The sequence below is a fragment of the Oncorhynchus gorbuscha genome, linkage group LG07 (genome assembly GCF_021184085.1).
Source record: "Oncorhynchus gorbuscha isolate QuinsamMale2020 ecotype Even-year linkage group LG07, OgorEven_v1.0, whole genome shotgun sequence".
Classification (NCBI taxonomy): domain Eukaryota; kingdom Metazoa; phylum Chordata; class Actinopteri; order Salmoniformes; family Salmonidae; genus Oncorhynchus; species Oncorhynchus gorbuscha.
In genome coordinates, this window is record NC_060179.1 from 54,108,976 (window position 1) to 54,127,147 (window position 18,172).

At 41.3% G+C, this 18,172-nt stretch overlaps 1 protein-coding gene across 1 annotated transcript; it reads right to left on the reverse strand.

The window, feature by feature from the left end:
* Positions 1 to 250: 250 nt before the first annotated feature.
* Positions 251 to 18,029, reverse strand: LOC124040035 (lysosomal acid lipase/cholesteryl ester hydrolase-like). The gene is made up of 10 exons (XM_046356751.1): positions 17,881 to 18,029; positions 14,626 to 14,751; positions 13,127 to 13,238; positions 8,469 to 8,667; positions 5,367 to 5,476; positions 4,852 to 4,988; positions 4,505 to 4,651; positions 4,278 to 4,349; positions 3,579 to 3,647; positions 251 to 2,902 (listed from the first exon to the last, which is right to left on the reverse strand). The coding sequence occupies exons 2-10, from the start codon at positions 14,734 to 14,736 to the stop codon at positions 2,663 to 2,665; spliced, it is 1,197 nt and encodes a 398-aa protein (XP_046212707.1). The 5' UTR covers positions 14,737 to 14,751; positions 17,881 to 18,029; the 3' UTR covers positions 251 to 2,662.
* Positions 18,030 to 18,172: the final 143 nt, after the last annotated feature.

Here is an 18,172-nt window from a genome sequence, read left to right on the forward strand (position 1 = left end):
CATTTACACACGTTTAATGGCCACGTAGACTATTTTAGTCTCTGTATAGTTGTTTAGTCTCAGACATGGGCTAATAAAGTTTCAGTAGCCTACTTTACAATAGCAGGCTAGCTCCTCGGGAGCATAGCAGGTGGATTGCCAGGTTTGGACACACCTTCCCGCACCTGAGGTAACGCTGCCTTTACCATATTTAAAGGACTAGCATATTTGATGTTGGTGTCTTGTGTGAAATAACACAATCAGAAGTCAGTTCATGAAAACTGTTTATTCCAGACAAACCATACTCCAGTGAAAAGCAGATGTTTGGATATGCAGATAAATTTGCACAAAAAAAGGATTTCGCTTTGCCATTATGGGGGATTGTGTGTAGATTGATGAGGATTTTCATTTATTTAATCCATTTTAGAATAAGGCTATAACGTAACAAAAAGTGGGAAAAGCCAAGGGATCTGAATACTTTTCGAACACTGTGCATACAGTCAATTTAGATAGAGAGCATAAATGCATTAAAAGCATTTCCGTAAAGCTTTGTGATTTACGCGGACAGGTTTGATGTCAGACAACAATGGCATGTTCATGATTTAAAACGTTCCCAATCCGTTAAAATGAAGGGACGTTTTATATTGAGGCTTTGACGGGACTATTAAACAAAAGTACAGGCTTTGTTACTGCCAATACCTTTCAGATAAACATAAAAGGCGGACAAAAGTTGGCATCACGGTAAAGTTGGCGGCTTTTAGTCTTGGTTTGACAGGGATATATTTATCAAAGTTTTGGTGGTAATATGATGCATTCTTCTGTCCTTTAGAATGATAAATCCCCACTGGATATAACAAGGAGACTGCAGTTCAAGAATATTGTAACAAGGCTGAAAAAGACAGACTGAAAGCTTTAAGGGGGTTTTGAGGAGGAGAGGGAACTTTTCACCATGGCAACATCACCATCTTTTCAGTAGTATTTTGCCTGAAAGTCATTTTTATACAGTCTGTAGTTCGTACTGGACACCTTAGCCTCAGCTGTATATCAACCATTCGTTAAAGTTAATACCAGTACAAGTGGCCATGTAATTGTTTTCAATTGCCTCATGGTTGATCCTATTTGAATGATTCATTTCATTTACACTGAGAGTACAAAACATTACACTAATATTGAGTTTCACCTCCTTTTGCTCTCAGAATTAGTTGGGACATGGACTTACAACAGGGTTCCCCAACTTCTATTTATCCACTCAAGAAGAAAATTGTCCCGCAGCTGACTAGATGATCCCTGGACTACAAGGTATCGAAAGGCTTCCACAGGGATGCTGGCCCATATTGACTCCAATGCTTCCCACAGTTGTGTCAAGTTGGCTGGATGTCCTTTGGGTGGTGGACCATTCTTAATACACAAGGGAAACTGTTGTGATTGAAAACCCCAGAAGCATTGTAGTTCTTGACTCTCTTACCGGTGCGTCTGGCTGCTACTGCCATACCCCATTCAAAGGCACTTAGACATTTTGTCTTGCCCATTCACCCTCTGAATGGCACACATGCACAAATTGATTTAACCAGTGACATCAATAAGGGACCATAGCTTTCACCTGGATTCACCTGGTCAGTCTGTCACGGAAAGAGGTGTTCTTAATGTTTTGTTCACTCAGTGTCTACTATTTTTCTTAATAGTATGCTTCTCTAAATATTTGTGAGTGTGTTGAGTGTTTTTTGTTTCTGGTTTTGATATTGTCCTTTGTACAGTACACAAGAGTAAGTGAATTAAAACATTGTTACAGATTAAAGCCTTGACAATGTTTAAATAAATTATGAGTAGATACTCAGACAAGCACTTTTCAATAAATGTTGTCAAATAATTGAATCGTACAACCTGATTTTGTAATGGAGAGTTATTGAGTAGTCTTTTCAATTAGTTACAAGGCAGCATAAATAAGTGTTATAACACAACATAAGTAGACCATGAATGAACAAACGAGTCAGTCATTCTTTGGCCAACACCCTTCCTAATTCATTCTCAAGATCACCTAAAATCCAATAAAAATACATTGAGGAAGTAGCTAATAAAAAGACAGTCAACAGCACAGGAAAGAGCTAAATTAGTGGTCAACAAACAAAACAATTAATTTGTATGACAAAGGCACAGCAAAATAAACCAACCCAACACAAGAAGAGAGAGGTACTGGGTGTTGAACTGGGCCCTGGACAGTAACCATGATATTGCACCAATGACTGAGATATATTAATCTAAACCTCCAAGCAGGATTTCAACAGGATCTAAATGTACTTCTGTGTTTTTACAAACCCGGGAAATTCTCAAAACACAGATTAAAATCCATTCAAGTGTTGTGGAAGAGAGGCCAGTAGTAAAGTAAGACAAAAAATAATACAAGATGATTCCTCACACATAACCCGAAACTCAGCTTGTGTACCGCACTACCCCAATTTAGAGGTGAATGATTATTGCTCATGGTTTAGTCAAACACACACATGCGTGTTAATACTCTCTCTTACACACGCTTATAGTAACAAACACACATACAGTGCACAAACACTCGCACCCAGGCACTCTGATATGACTCCCAAAATATGTCAGATACAGTATTAAAATCTCTTCAGTGATTGTGATGAGAGTTGAGGCTAAAATGATCCAAATCTCCCTGCCTATCCACTGTTTACACCAAGTCCTGCTGGCTCATCAGTTTGATTATCTCACTGTACATCTCCTGGGGGGCGTCCAGACCCCAGATGAAGTCCAGGTGTTCCCAGTGCTCGATGTGGCGGTGGTACACCAAGTTGGAGACCTGGGTGAGCAGCACGGCAACATCCTTAGGGTCAGCAAGTGTGTCGTGACCTCCGGACCACAGGGCCGTAGGCACCTTCATGTCCTGAATGTTGTACAACGGAGGGGTCGACTGGAAGAGGGACAAGAATGGACTAGATGTCAGCTAAAGGCATTGACTTGTCATAACGGCAAAGTGGATACCGAGCAGTAAAGATAAGGTACTTTCAGAAAGAGGTTGTAGCTTCGGAGAGCTTTGGAAAACAACTGGTGTGAAGTGATATGTGTGTACACTGAGAACACCAAACATTAAGAACACCCCATTGCCCTCGGAACAGCCTCAATGCGTAAGGGCATGGACTCTACAAGCTGTCAAAAGCGTTCTACAGGGATGCTGGCCCATGTTGACTAATGCTTGGCTGGATGTCCTTTGGGTGGTGGACCATTCTTGATACACATGGGACATTGTTGGGTGTGAAAACTCTGGCAGCGTTGCAGTTCTTGACACAAACCGATGTGCCTTGCACCTATTACCATACCCTGTTGAAAGGCACTTAAATCTTTTGTCTTGCCCATTCACCCACTGAATGTCACACATACACAATACATGTCTCAAGGCTTAAATCCTTGTTTACCCTGTCTCCTCCCCTTCATCTACACTGGTTGAAGTGGATTTAACAGGTGACATCAATAAAGGGATCATCGCTTTCACCTGGATCTACTTGTCTGTCATGGAAAGAGCAGGTGTTCTTAATATTTGGTATACACAGTGTACGTTGGTAGACTAATGAGCTCTGAGCTGGCCTTGCCTGGTTATAGTGAGCCATGTTCCCTGCTCTCCCATAGTCATACGCCATCAGCTTTCCAACATGCACCGCCTGTAAAAAGAAAACACATTAAAAAAATACTTGTCTCAAGATAGCTGAACAGATAGTGGTACTGTATGTATAGGTAATACAGTATGTCCAACAATATGTCAACTTCAGTAAAGTTAAAGTTGTCTTCGGTAAATCTGGTGTTGACCTTTACTCAATGATCGGGCAACAAATAGGTGTGTTTGAGTCAGTGTGCAGCAGGAATGTCTGTGCCTCTCCTATTCACACAGTGGAACGTCGATGATAGTTGACTTGGGTGTGAGACTGAGGTATAAACAGAGTGAAATAATTATTTGTGACACTGAATAAGCTGAAAAATAATTGATCAACGTCTTTGAGATCAACTATTTCTGTCCTGAGTAACTGTTTTTGCTCTGTTGCTTGTGAAACCAAAATGTCAGTATCGGTTTGACAACTGTGGTTTGACAAGTGCAAACTCATTCTCGATTCAGACTGTGTTGACCACACCCCAGCCTCACAGGATATAGGTAACATTATAGGCCTGATATCTACACTATAGGCCTACATGACAGTTTTAACAAACGGGTTGGGATGGGATGTGTACTGTAGGTTTGAAGAAGTGGAATCATATTGGAGGATGTTTTGAGAAGCTCCTCTCAAGTATGTTCTTACCTGAGACCAGTGAATCATGTTCTGCACTGAGGTGCCTGCTGGGCAGTGAGAGATGTACACAGGTGTGCGAGTCTGGACAAAAAGAGAAATGAACATCTTCACCAAACTCATACAGTGCCTATATAATTGGCTTGAGGTTGAAGGCTTTAGGTTTAAGGAAGTCCACAGTAGTAATAATGTAAAATCACTTTCAAAAAGTAATCAAATGCGAGCGCTGTGGAACGCACCATGTTGAGGTTCAGCTCATCAAAGCCACAGAGGACAAAGAAGATGTTTCCACACAGCTCACTATGAGGCTCCTTACTGCAGAATTCGGTAGCAAACCACTTGATGAGAGAACTCTGAGGCATGAAGTCCCTCTTCCCAAATAGATCCTAGGATATGGAAACCAAACAATGGATTAGCATTAGTCAGTATTTAAATATTTTCAAAGAATTCTGACAGATCGATCAAGATAAGAACAAAAACTGATGCCCAAGTTGGATAGAAAAAGGAAACCACAGGTTAGACTTATTGTATGAATGAATTGTGGCATAATGCAGTTTAAGTTAGAAAAATAGCCTTTGCTACTCACCCAAATGAGGAAATCGGGGAAGACGGAGAGCTTGGTTATGGGGCTGGCAGTAAAAGCCACGGTGGCCACTGGTGCTAGGCCGAAGAACATCTTGATTTTGCTTGCCAGCTCAGGCATAGAAGAGAATGCAACAAAAGCTACAGGGACAGAGACATACAGTCAGATATGTCATGGTTTAAAAACAGGGGCGCAACTTTGATTTAAGAAGTGGGGGGGGCATTATTATATATTTTTTTTTATCCAGTCGGATAAACACTCCAAACAGCCTACCCGACTGCTCGGAGGAATGCGCATGGTCCTAAAGGACACAGTTGCCTCGTTTTGTATCACATTCCAATGATAAAACTGGGGGGACAAAATGCAATTTCAGAATGTGTCCCTCCCGTCCCCAGTGAAAGTTGCGCCCCTGTTTAAAACTGTAAACCATAGTGTAGTTAACGGTGTCAAACTACAGATAAGAAATATACTGCTTCATACTGTAATATGACACATTTAACTAAATCAAGCCGTCTCACCAATAGTGGTTCCCTGAGAGTGGCCTACATAGTAGATCGTCTCCTGGCCTGTGGTCTTCAGGATGTGGTTGACCACTGCTGGCAGGTCCTTCTTTGCCATCTCATCATAACTGAAGAATAAAGAACAGAAGAAACTCAGTGAATGCCATAATAAGACTACTTAAATAAACATTTCAAATAATATATATTTTTTCTACTACAACCTCTTGTGTTTCTATTGGTAAGCACAGGGGATATACACTGAGTGTACAAAACATTAGGAATGGATGGGGTATTTGTGCCATTCAGAGGGTGAATGGGCAAGACAAAATATGTTAGTGCCTTTGAATGTCTGGTTGGGTAGTAGGTGCCAGGCGCACCGGTAAGAGTGTGTCAAGAACTGCAATGATGCTGCAAGTTTCCCCAAGAATCGTCCACCATCTAAAAGACATCCAGCCAACTTGACACAACTGTGGGAAGCATTGGAGTCAACATGTGCCAGCATCCATGTGGAATGCTTTCAACACCGTATATAGTTCATGCCCCAACAAATTGAGGCTGTCTATCCACCGGATGTGTACCAAACTCACTAAAAGTGGCAGTAATAAAGCCACTTTTGAAAAAGCCAAACCTTGACCCAGAAAATATAAAAAACTATCGTCCTATATCGAATCTTCCATTCCTCTCAACATTTTTAGAAAAGGCTGTTGCGCAGCAACTCACTGCCTTCCTGAAGACAAACAATGTATACGAAATGCTTCAGTCTGGTTTTAGACCGCATCATAGCACTGAGACGGCACTTGTGAAGGTGGTAAATGACATTTTAATGGCATCGGACCGAGGCTCTTCATCTGTCCTCGTGCTCCTAGACGTTAGTGCTGCTTTTGATACCATCTATCACCACATTCTTTTGGAGAGATTGGAAACCCAAATTGGTCTACACGGACAAGTTCTGGCCTGGTTTAGATCTTATCTGTCGGAAAGATATCAGTTTGTCTCCGTGAATGGTTTGTCATCTGACAAATCAACTGTAAATTTCGGTGTTCCTCAAGGTTCCGTTTTAGGACCACTATTGTTTTCACTATATATTTTACCTCTTGGGGATGTTATTCGAAAACATAATGTTAACTTTCACTGCTATGCGGACGACACACAGCTGTACATTTCAATGAAACATGGTGAAGCCCCAAAATTGCCCTTGCTAGTAGCATGTGTTTCAGACATAAGGAAGTGGATGGCTGCAAACTTTCTACTTTTAAACTCGGACAAAACAGAGATGCTTGTTCTAGGTCCCAAGAAACAAAGAGATCTTCTGTTGAATCTGACAATTAATCTTAATGGTTGTACAGTCGTCTCAAATAAAACTGTGAAGGACCTCGGCGTTACTCTGGACCCTGATCTCTCTTTTGAAGAACATATCAAGACCATTTCAAGGACAGCTTTTTTCCATCCACGTAACATTGCAAAAATCAGAAACTTTCTGTCCAAAAATGATGCAGAAAAATTAATCCATGCTTTTGTCACTTCTAGGTTAGACTACTGCAATGCTCTACTTTCCGGCTACCCGGATAAAGCACTAAATAAACTTCAGTTAGTGCTAAATACGGCTGCTAGAATCCTGACTAGAACCCCAAAATTTGATCATATTACTCCAGTGCTAGCCTCCCTACACTGGCTTCCTGTCAAAGCAAGGGCTGATTTCAAGGTTTTACTGCTAACCTACAAAGCATTACATGGGCTTGCTCCTACCTATCTCTCTGATTTGGTCCTGCCGTACATACCTACACGTACGCTACGGTCACAAGACGCAGGCCTCCTAATTGTCCCTAGAATTTCTAAGCAAACAGCTGGAGGCAGGGCTTTCTCCTATAGAGCTCCATTTTTTATGGAACGGTCTGCCTACCCATGTCAGAGACGCAAACTCGGTCTCAACCTTTAAGTCTTTACTGAAGACTCATCTCTTCAGTGGGTCATATGATTGAGTGTAGTCTGGCCCAGGAGTGTGAAGGTGAAAGGAAAGGCTCTGGAGCAACGAACCGCCCTTGCTGTCTCTGCCTGGCCGGTTCACCTCTTTCCACTAGGATTCTCTGCCTCTAACCCTATTACAGGGGCTGAGTCACTGGCTTACTGGGGCTCTCTCATGCCATCCCTGGAAGGGGTGCGTCACCTGAGTGGGTTGATTCACAGATGTGGTCATCCTGTCTGGGTTGGCGCCCCCCCTTGGGTTGTGCCATGGCAGAGATCTTTGTGGGCTATACTCAGCCTTGTCTCAGGATGGTAAGTTGGTGGTTGAAGATATCCCTCTAGTGGTGTGGGGGCTGTGCTTTGGCAAAGTGGGTTGGGTTATATCCTTCCTGTTTGGCCCTGTCCGGGGGTGTCCTCGGATGGGGCCACAGTGTCTCCTGACCCCTCCTGTCTCAGCCTCCAGTATTTATGCTGCAGTAGTTTGTGTCGGGGGGCTAGGGTCAGTTTGTTATATCTGGAGTACTTCTCCTGTCCTATTCAGTGTCCTGTGTGAATCTATGTGTGCGTTCTCTAATTCTCTCCTTCTCTCTTTCTTTCTCTCTCTCTCTCGGAGGACCTGAGCCCTAGGACCATGCCCCAGGACTACCTGACATGATGACTCCTTGCTGTCCCCAGTACACCTGGCCATGCTGCTGCTCCAGTTTCAACTGTTCTGCCTTACTATTATTCGACTATGCTGGTCATTTATGAACATTTGAACATCTTGGCCATGTTCTGTTATAATCTCCACCCGGCACAGCCAGAAGAGGACTGGCCACCCCACATAGCCTGGTTCCTCTCTAGGTTTCTTCCTAGGTTTTGGCCTTTCTAGGGAGTTTTTCCTAGCCACCGTGCTTCTACACCTGCATTGCTTGCTGTTTGGGGTTTTAGGCTGGGTTTCTGTACAGCACTTTGAGATATCAGCTGATGTACGAAGGGCTATATAAATACATTTGATTTGATTTTGATTCTGAGGGGAAAAGGGCATGCAACTCAATATTTGGAAGGTGTTCCTAATGATTTGTACACTCAGTGTAGATCCAAGTTAGGCGCATAGCCATGGGGTGAATAGCTGAGCGAGCAAGGATCAGTATAAGTGGAATAAATCTCTCTAGCTACCTGAACTGCCAGAACTCTTCGTGGTCAGGGCTGAGTGTGAGGTGTCTCCTGGACCAGGTGCTTCCCCTGCTGTTGCCGATCCAGACGTCGTAGCCAGCGTCGGCTAACAGGTAAGCCAGGCTGGTGTTGGGCAGGTTGGTCACCCAGTTACTCCCCGCAGCTAGGAGACCGTGCTGGAGGAACACTGCAGGCTTGGGATCTAGGAATATGAGAAAAAGACTACATTATGCACAATGCTATAGGATGAATACTGTAACAAGATATGGAAGAAATACTAAGTGAGGAGCTGTCACGCCCTGACCTTAGAGAGCAGTTTTATTTGTCTATTTGGTTAGGTCAGGGTGTGATTTGGGTGGGCATTCTATGTTTTCTATTTTTTTTGACCGCGTGTGGTTCCCAATCAAAGGCAGCTGTCTATCGTCTCTGATTGGGAATCATACTTAGGCTGCCTTTTCCCCACCTAATGCTGGTGGTAATTATTTATTTTCTGTGTGTTTGTGAACGTCACGGTTGCATCACGTTCAGTTTCTGTTTACCTGTTTTTTTCTTTGTGAAGCTTTCACTTTATTAAAGAGTTGGTGCACCTTGGCTCATTTATGGCTCATTTATGACAGGGAGTTTGAAGACAGTGAACGTGACAGGAGCACCTTATTCCAAGCAAGGATCATAGGCAAAGCCCATGTGGTAATGCATAGTATTTCTCCAATCTTCTCAAACATGGTTGAAGTATCCATTCACATTCCAACATGCCCGAAACAACATAAACTGAAAGTGTATTGTTACAAAAATGGTTAGTTACAAAAAAGTATGTTCTATTCATAATTCAAGTGTTGGGTTGACTGTAACCACCAGGAGGGGGTGTCTGTCTAAGCTATATCCCAGCTGCAGCGCAGCCGTTCTTGTGGCCCTGCACTTTTTCTTTTTTGGGAGCTTTATCGCTACGATCTGTCAGAAACAGGATGTGAGCGGGTCCTTTCGGTAGCACAAACAGACCTTTAGATGATAGGATTGTTTGACTTCATACCAGCCATTCCTCCCTCCCTACCCCTAGGTTGTCTCAAATGGCACCCTATATATAGTGCACTACTTTGGGTTCTGGTCCAGGTCAAAAGTAGTACACTACATAGAGAATAGGGTGGCATTTGAGATGGACCCCTAGTCTACCCTGCTGCCTAGACTGCCTTGTACTTGTACTAGGCATTTCAACCATAATGCAGCTGTTTGCAAGAAATCTACACTATCTCTCCTAGATTGAACATCAAAGATTTCCAGCAATAGCTATTCTAGCTAGCACAATTTCATATCAAAATTCCATTTGGGGGCTGAAATAATTCCAGCTCTGCTGTGTTCCTTTGAGATCCAGACGCTCTCCCGTGTGACCAGGGGAAGTGGGACAACAGGAAATGAGATGTTCTCCAGCCTATCAGAGAGCTCCGCTGCCTATCTTACTGGATGTGCGGCTGCTGCCACATACTACTGAGCAGGGAGTATGAGGCATCAAGAGATACAAACAACATGATGGCTCTTTACTTATTTAGAGGATATCAGAATGTATTATTGAGATTTTTAACTCCCCAGACGACCTCAGCCCTGGCATATCACATCGTATTGGGTGTATCTTTAAAGTGGAACCCCTACCTAGTTGATGAAGCATTTCCAATGACAAATCACTGTCAATATTAATACTAAACTGAATGTACATTTTAAATTGTTGGAGAGGGTCAAATTAAGTACACAGCATTCATTTACTGTTTTCATGTTTTGGAAAGTAATGCAATGGAGAAAGCAATGGCGAAAAAACAAGAGCGGGGCCAAAGCCAGTGTTTAATACTCGAAGGCACTTACATTCACCTACAGAGAGATCTGTATCGATAACATTAGTTATTGTTCAGAATAATATGAGACCCTGTGTTCAGGAAAAAGCATTGTCTATTGCCTCTGAATTTGATTTTACACAAGTGGGTTCCCACGATGAGATTAGTGTGAGGTTTAGCACTCACTTTGCTCATTAATGAAATATAGGTGCCAAAAAGTAAAGAGAAACTGGAATACTGATTTGTAGGAACTGGAGAGGGACAGTGGCAGTGTCTGACAGAAGTGGTGCGTCACAGTATTTAGACTAAACTTGTAAGAGAACAACTTCCTCTTTACAAGAAATCTAAAACTTTTAATACCATGACGCATTCCTAAACATACTCAAATCACGTAGCAAACAGTTTGCTCCTTATTACTGTCACTATTACTGTTCCCATCACATATTGAAAATAAGCTGTAATTACAGTACATTGTAACAAGAGCTTAATAAATGAGACGCTGGATGAACGTTAGCCAAGCTACATTTGAAACAGCTCAAACTAGGGACGGATTACGAGAAATGCCAAACAAATAAAAACTCTACAGAAATTAAATTCAATCATAGACTGGGTTCAAAATGATTAAAGCATAGAGGTGACCTATTAGCAGATGGACAACCTCACTGGATGCATGTCATATTATAGCTCGTGATAACACGAAAAGCCAGGAGTAGGCTGGGTGTGGTGCATCTCAAAATATAGAAATGGATTCCTCCTCCTCTGCTCTCCTCAAGGTGACTAATGCTGAAAACCACTTCTCTTTGGATCCTGATTCAGTACTAATGTTTGACAATGTGAGAAATATCAGCACTTCAGATGTTAGATAAGGTCTGTCTGTGTTAGTCTTAGATATGTGGATCTGATTACAGGGCAGAGAAGTAAGGGATAAACAAACACAACTAAAATAAATGAAATATATACAGCACCAGTCAAAAGTTTGGACACACCTACTCATCCCAGGGTTTTTCATTATTTGTACTATTTTTTTCACATTGTAGAGCAGAATTGAAGACATCAAAACTATGAAAAAACACACATGGAATCAAAAAAGTATTAAACCAATCAGAATCTATTTATATTTGAAATTCTTAATTCTTGGCATTCTCTCAACCAGCTTCATGAGGTAGTCACCTGGAATCCATTTCAATTAACAGACAGGTGTGCCTTGTTAAAAGTTAATTTGTGGAATTTCCTTCCTTCTTAGTGCATTTGATCCAATCAGTTGTGTTGTGACAAGGTAGGGGTGGTATACAGAAGATGTGGTAAAAGACCAAGTCCATATTATGGCAAGAATAGCTCAAATAAGCAAAGACAAACAACAAACAACAACATAAAAACTGTCCTTTGGTCTGATGAGATTTTTGGTTCCAACAGCTGAGTCTTTGTGAGACGCAGAGTAGGTGAACGGATGATCTCCCCATGTGTGGTTCCCACAGTGAAGCATGGAGGCAGAGGTGTGATAGTGTGGGGGTCCTTTGTTGGTGACAGAGTCAGTGATTTATTTAGAATTCAAGGCACACTTAACCAGCATGGCTACCACATAATTCTGCAGCGATACACCATCCCATATGGTTTGCACTTAGTGGGACTATCATTTGTTTTTCAACAGGACAATGACCCAACACACCTCCAGGCTGTGTAAGTGCTATTTGACCAAGAAGGAGAGTGATGCAGTGCTGCATCAGATGGCCTGGCCTCCACAATCACCCGACCTCAACCCAATTGCGATGGTTTGGGATGAGTTGGACCGCATAGTGAAGAAAAAGCAGCCATCAAGTGCTCAGCATATTTGGAAACTCCTTCAAAACTGTTGGAAAATAATTCCAGGTGAAGCTGGTTGAGAGAATGCCAAGAGTGTGCAAAGCTGTCATCAAGGCAAAGGGTGGATACTTTGAAGAATCTAAAATCTAAAATATATTTTGATTTGTTTAACACTTTTTTGTATTCTACATGATTCCATATGTGTTATTTCACAGTTTTGATGTCTTCACTATTATTCTACAATGTATAAAATAGTAAAAATAAAGAAAAACGCTTGAATAAGTAGGTGTGTCTAAACTTTCTACTGTATGTATATATATTTTAAATCAATTATTCAATTATCTTTAGGAGAAAATTAAGCTGGATTTTTGGTCACAATTCAAATTGGTCATTACATTTTTATTTAGATTAAAAGCATAATGTTGCAGCCCTCAATTGCTGCTTGACAACATAATAATTGTCGGCTCCCAATAATAACCTGCGTTCTAACTGGTGATTGTGGACGCGAGAAGCACACAGCAAGCTGCTCCGCTTGCCCTATTCCCATTCTTCCTCCTCGACAAACCCTCAAATCTATCAGCTAACTTGAATTTTTTTATAATTGAAGGCCAGAATTGTGGAGGGAAAGCACTAATCATGTTTTGCTACCTAATAGTCAAACTTAGAATACGTCCAGAAACTCTTGTTTATTTTTTCAAATGGAGAAATTCTATAATAGAAATTGACCCACCCTATTCATCATAGGAATGTGACATGCACAGCAGTAAGCTCATTTATTTCTCCTTTCAATATGGAAGGGAAACCAGGTACTGGTATTTGTATGTGCCGTTTCTTACTGACTAAAAGGCTAATTTATTAACTAAATGTTAGTAATTTTTTTAGTTTACACATTTTTATGTAACAATAGTACCAGTTCATTCAATTGGATGAGGGAAGGGGCGTGGGGAGGGGGGGGGGGGGGGGCACGAGATGTCCCCCATGATGACAGGGGGGGCATAAGTAAAAAGTCTGGGAAGCACTGCATTAAAACTCTTTGGTGCACACCTTTACTGTCCTTCAGGCCATGTGGGATCCTGTTGACACTGAGGATGTAGAGGTCTTCTGTGACGACATCATGCTCCTCTGCTGGGTAGCCCCAATGCCTGATGATCTCACTCTGTGGAAGAGAAAGAAGACAAACAAACTGTCAAATATATTTTGAATTCTGACATAATGGAGATCTCTGGTAACACTTTATTTTACAGCCCCATTATCACTGGTATTCACATTACAGTAAAATTAAAGCAGACAATTCTTCCCCTGTTGCATTCCCTCTCACCGCCCCCTCCCAGATATGATCTATATATACGCTAATCTGGAACTTCAAAGAAAGTGTTTGAGACTGTTGGTTCCAGCCGGGCCTGCAATGCGATCTAGCCATGCATAATTAAAAACACACCACCCCCCCCCCCCCCCCCCCCCCCCAGGCTGCAAGTCTGCACATTCTACTGACTCTGGGCCACTTAAGGATAAACCTGCTGGTTCGACACACCGAGGTCGTCTCAGGGGTGGAGGGGAGGATTGGTGTTCTGCTCTGACTCATTTTTGTTTCTGGTTTTACACAGGGAAATGGCTGAGTATGAAAAATAATGTAATGTCACGTGACCTCAGTATGGCGAGAGATATTGAGAGGGTCTGTGCTTACAGGCCAACAATGGGAAATATGTTTTCTCATGTGAGAACTATTCGTACTGGGAATTGTATTAGGCTTATATCATTGATAGTGTGTAGTTTCCAATGACAAATACTGTATACTAACTATAGATGCACTAGAATTAGGATTAATGTCATTTTGTTACTATGCGGTGCCTATAAAAGATACGAGGTTAACCACTGACATGTACCAGGCCCAAATCAACAAATGTTGATTGTATCATTGGCATACCTCGGAAAAAACATACATTATATATTTTCTGAAAAAGTGTGGTGAAAGAATTTGATTGACTGCCATGCCATAAAATAACCGTTTCATTGAACACTCACTTCTCCCGACTTACAGGGACTCATTTTTATACCGCTTTTTATGTTTAGTTAGGTCAGATCTCAGACTTAATGTTTTAATGTTTTAGTCATATAATATGGGTGTGATATTGTCCTATCTAGTGATAAATATATGCTGAAGTTTAATACATGACAGAGAGATTTCCTTTCGAGTGACCTTGCCCAAGCCTCAGTATCACATGTTTTGACTTTCCTTGAGATGACTCATGGGATATATGGGGGACAAAGTGCAGAATGTGGGTAAAGCAGAACTCCCCCCATGTGAGGTAACCACCATGACTATTATTTTCTCATGTTGGCCCAGAAGATTGCCTAGTTCTATGAATAGTTAATGAGCTCTGTGACCTATGAAGTCCAGTAGTGTGTTCAGTTATCTATGGTCGGTATTAAAACAGTTTGAAGTCTGTCTGGAAAAACTGTGTGGATAAATACAATTTCTCAGTATTTGTCCACTTTGTTTCTGAGAATACAGTTTGTCTGTTATTGATTTTTAGCCAACTCACAATATTCATGTTGACCTCTGGGTCCAGTCCTTTTTTGTCTTTCAGCAAGGATCTCTGACAATGGACCGCCGCAGTGGTCAGGAAGGCCATTAAAAGTAGTATCCACACCATCTTCAGTCTGAAAAACTTAATTCATGTGTTATAAACCTTTAGAAGTCTCTCCGACCACATTATGTCAGAACCTATTCAGCATCGCACAGAGGCATCATGCCCATATAAAACATTTTTTTATGTTTAATTTACAATTACTACTAGCAATTTTATAAAGTTGGCTTTAGCTAGCCCAGATAGGTTCCCAATCTCCCAACATAACTAGCTACCAGGAAGCCATTTCAGGCTATCAATTAAATTAGAGCAGCTAGCTTGTCTATCTATCTTACCTGGTATGACTGCTGGCAAAGTTGTTAGACTTTAGGAAAGCAAGCAATACCTAAATGTACTGAATAAGACATTCCTTTCAGTCTTTTACCCAGATTTGAGCAGAGATGCAAAAAAGAAACACCAGTCAGGAGGATACTGACAGCTCAAGATGTATGCTTAGATATGCAGAAAAGTAGACCTATTTTAACATAGAATTCAGCATAATGGTTATGGCTTTAGATTGCAGGTGTTTGAAAAATGCTAAATTCTCCAACTTCCGGATAGGGGGCCTAGCCCCCCTCCGGACCACCTCCAGCCATCCTCACTTTCTTTATGCCCTTTCAGATTTTGGGGGTACAAGACAACCCTGGCAGCAGACACCTGCTTAAATATGAGCATATATCAGAGACTTTATACATTCAATTTTATGTTTCATTGCAATCTTAATCTCTCATTGACAGACTAATTACACAAGATATACAGTGGGGCAAAAAAAGTATTTAGTCAGCCAACAATTGTGCAAGTTCTCCCACTTAAAAAGATGAGAGAGGCCTGTAATTTTCATCATAGGTACACTTCAACTATGACAGACAAAACGAGAAGAAAAAAATCCAGAAAATCACATTGTAGGATTTTTAATGAATTTATTTGAAAATTATGGTGGAAAATAAGTATTTGGTCAATAACCAAAGTTTATCTCAATACTTTGTTATATACCCTTTATTGGCAATGACAGAGGTCAAACGTTTTCTGTAAGTCTTCACAAGGTTTTCACACACTGTTGCTGGTATTTTGGCCCATTCCTCCATGCAGATGTCCTCTAGAGCAGTGATGTTTTGGGGCTGTTGCTGGGCAACACAGACTTTCAACTCCCTCCAAAGATTTTCTATGGGGTTGAGATCTGGAGACTGGCTAGGCATTTACATTTACATTTACATTTAAGTCATTTAGCAGACGCCACTCCAGGACCTTGAAATGCTTCTTACGAAGCCACTCCTTCTTTGCCCGGGCGGTGTGTTTGGGATCATTGTCATGCTGAAAGACCCAGCCACGTTTCATCTTCAATTCCCTTGCTGATGGAAGGAGCATTTCACTCAAAATCTCACGATACATGGCCCCAGTCATTCTTTCCTTTACACGGATCAGTCGTCCTGGTCCCTTTGCAGAAAAACAGCCCCAAAGCATGATGTTTCCACCCCCATGCTTCACAGTAGGTATGGTGTTCTTTGGATGCAACTCAGCATTCTTTGTCCTCCAAACACGACGAGTTAAGTTTTTACCAAAAAGTTATATTTTGGTTTCATCTGACCATATGACATTCTCCCAATCTTCTTCTGGGTCATCCAAATGCTCTCTAGCAAACTTCAGACGGGCCTGGACATGTACTGGCTTAAGCAGGGGGACACCCCCGGCACTGCAGGATTTGAGTCCCTGGCGGCGTAGTGTGTTACTGATGGTAGGCTTTGTTACTTTGGTCCCAGCTCTCTGCAGGTCATTCACTAGGTCCCCCCGTGTGGTTCTGGGATTTTTGCTCACCGTTATTGTAATCATTTTGACCCCACAGGGTAAGATCTTGTGTGGAGCCCCAGATCGAGGGAGATTATCAGTGGTCTTGTATGTCTTCCATTTCCTAATAATTGCTCCCACAGTTGATTTATTCAAACCAAGTTGCTTACCTATTGCAGATTCAGTCTTCCCAGCCTGGTGCAGGTCTACAATTTTGTTTCTGGTGTCCTTTGACAGCTCTTTGGTCTTGGTCATAATAGAGTTTGGAGTGTGACTGTTTGAGGTTGTGGACAGGTGAAGGACAGAGAAGGCTCTTAAAGAAGAAGTTACAGGTCTGTGAGAGCCAGAAATCTTGCTTGTTTGTAGGTGACCAAATAATTATTTTCTACCATAATTTGCAAATAAATTCATTAAAGAACCTACAATGTGATTTTCTAATTTTGTCTGTCATAGTTGAAGTGTACCTATGATGAAAATGACAGGCCTCTCATATCTTTTTAAGTGGGAGAACTTGCACAATTGGTGGCTGACTAAATACTTTTTTGCCCCACTGTATAGTTATTGGTTAACCAAAATGATTGCAATCCAAACGTTGCTGTCTCCACTACTAATGTTGGCTGCTATCTCTTCTCTTTACCACGAGATCTGGCCTGATACTGTGATCACAACAGTTCAAAGTTAGTCATTTGTTTGTGTAATATATCAAAAGATGTTTGCATTGTCTCAAGAATAAAGCACTAGATGATCAATTCTACAAATATTGCTTGAGTGGCTCAAGACTTAGAATAGACATTGGACTATTGATGGAGTCTCATAACCGATTAGTTAGAGAAAAACAAACTGAGTATGAAGCCTTCGCAGTCAAAAGAGCAAAACATGAATTTGTATTAGTAGTTTTGAAAAGTTTCAGATAACTATGGGAGTAAACTAGATATAACACCAAGATGTCCATGAGGATGTGAAAGTAACAACAATCTCTAGCCTTTACAAAAACTCTGACCCAATTACTACATTATTAATTCATCATTTATTTTACCCCTGATCTTTTGTTTTCCTGCACATTATTCATAAACTATGCTTGCCTTGAAACTCTTAGTTGTGGAGATTCAATACAAAACTATGACATATGTGGACTGACTATCTAATTAGACAAGCATGCGTTAAAATATGAGTAGGTTATGCTTCAGTAGGCTGTTGTAGACATTTACATTACACAAGGTGGTCTCTACTCACTGACACTAAACCTGTACATGTCTAAACTATTACATCACAGGGCAGGCATATATGTGATATATGGAAAATGTAGGCTATACATTTGTATCAGTGGCGAATATATCCCCATAAATGTATTTTACGATAGCTACAATGTGTCCATGTGCAAACACTTACCCGGACAACGTCTGCTGTGTAGAATAATAATACTGTATTCTTGGTTGGCCAAATGAAGAGGAAGTCACAGGAGAGGCTCCTTACTGCTTTTGTTGCCGATTGGGCTTGTAACAAACATTGGGAAAGATTAAATGCTGATGTAATCTTTCCACCCTGCTCTAGCCTAATTAATCAGTCCTGTAGATGTGGCAATGACAATACTGCTGGCAGTGCGATTTTGTAATAGAAACTTATGTTTATTTTACTTGAATAAACTGTTTTTTCTATGCATCCAAGGGAACATTTTGGTCGG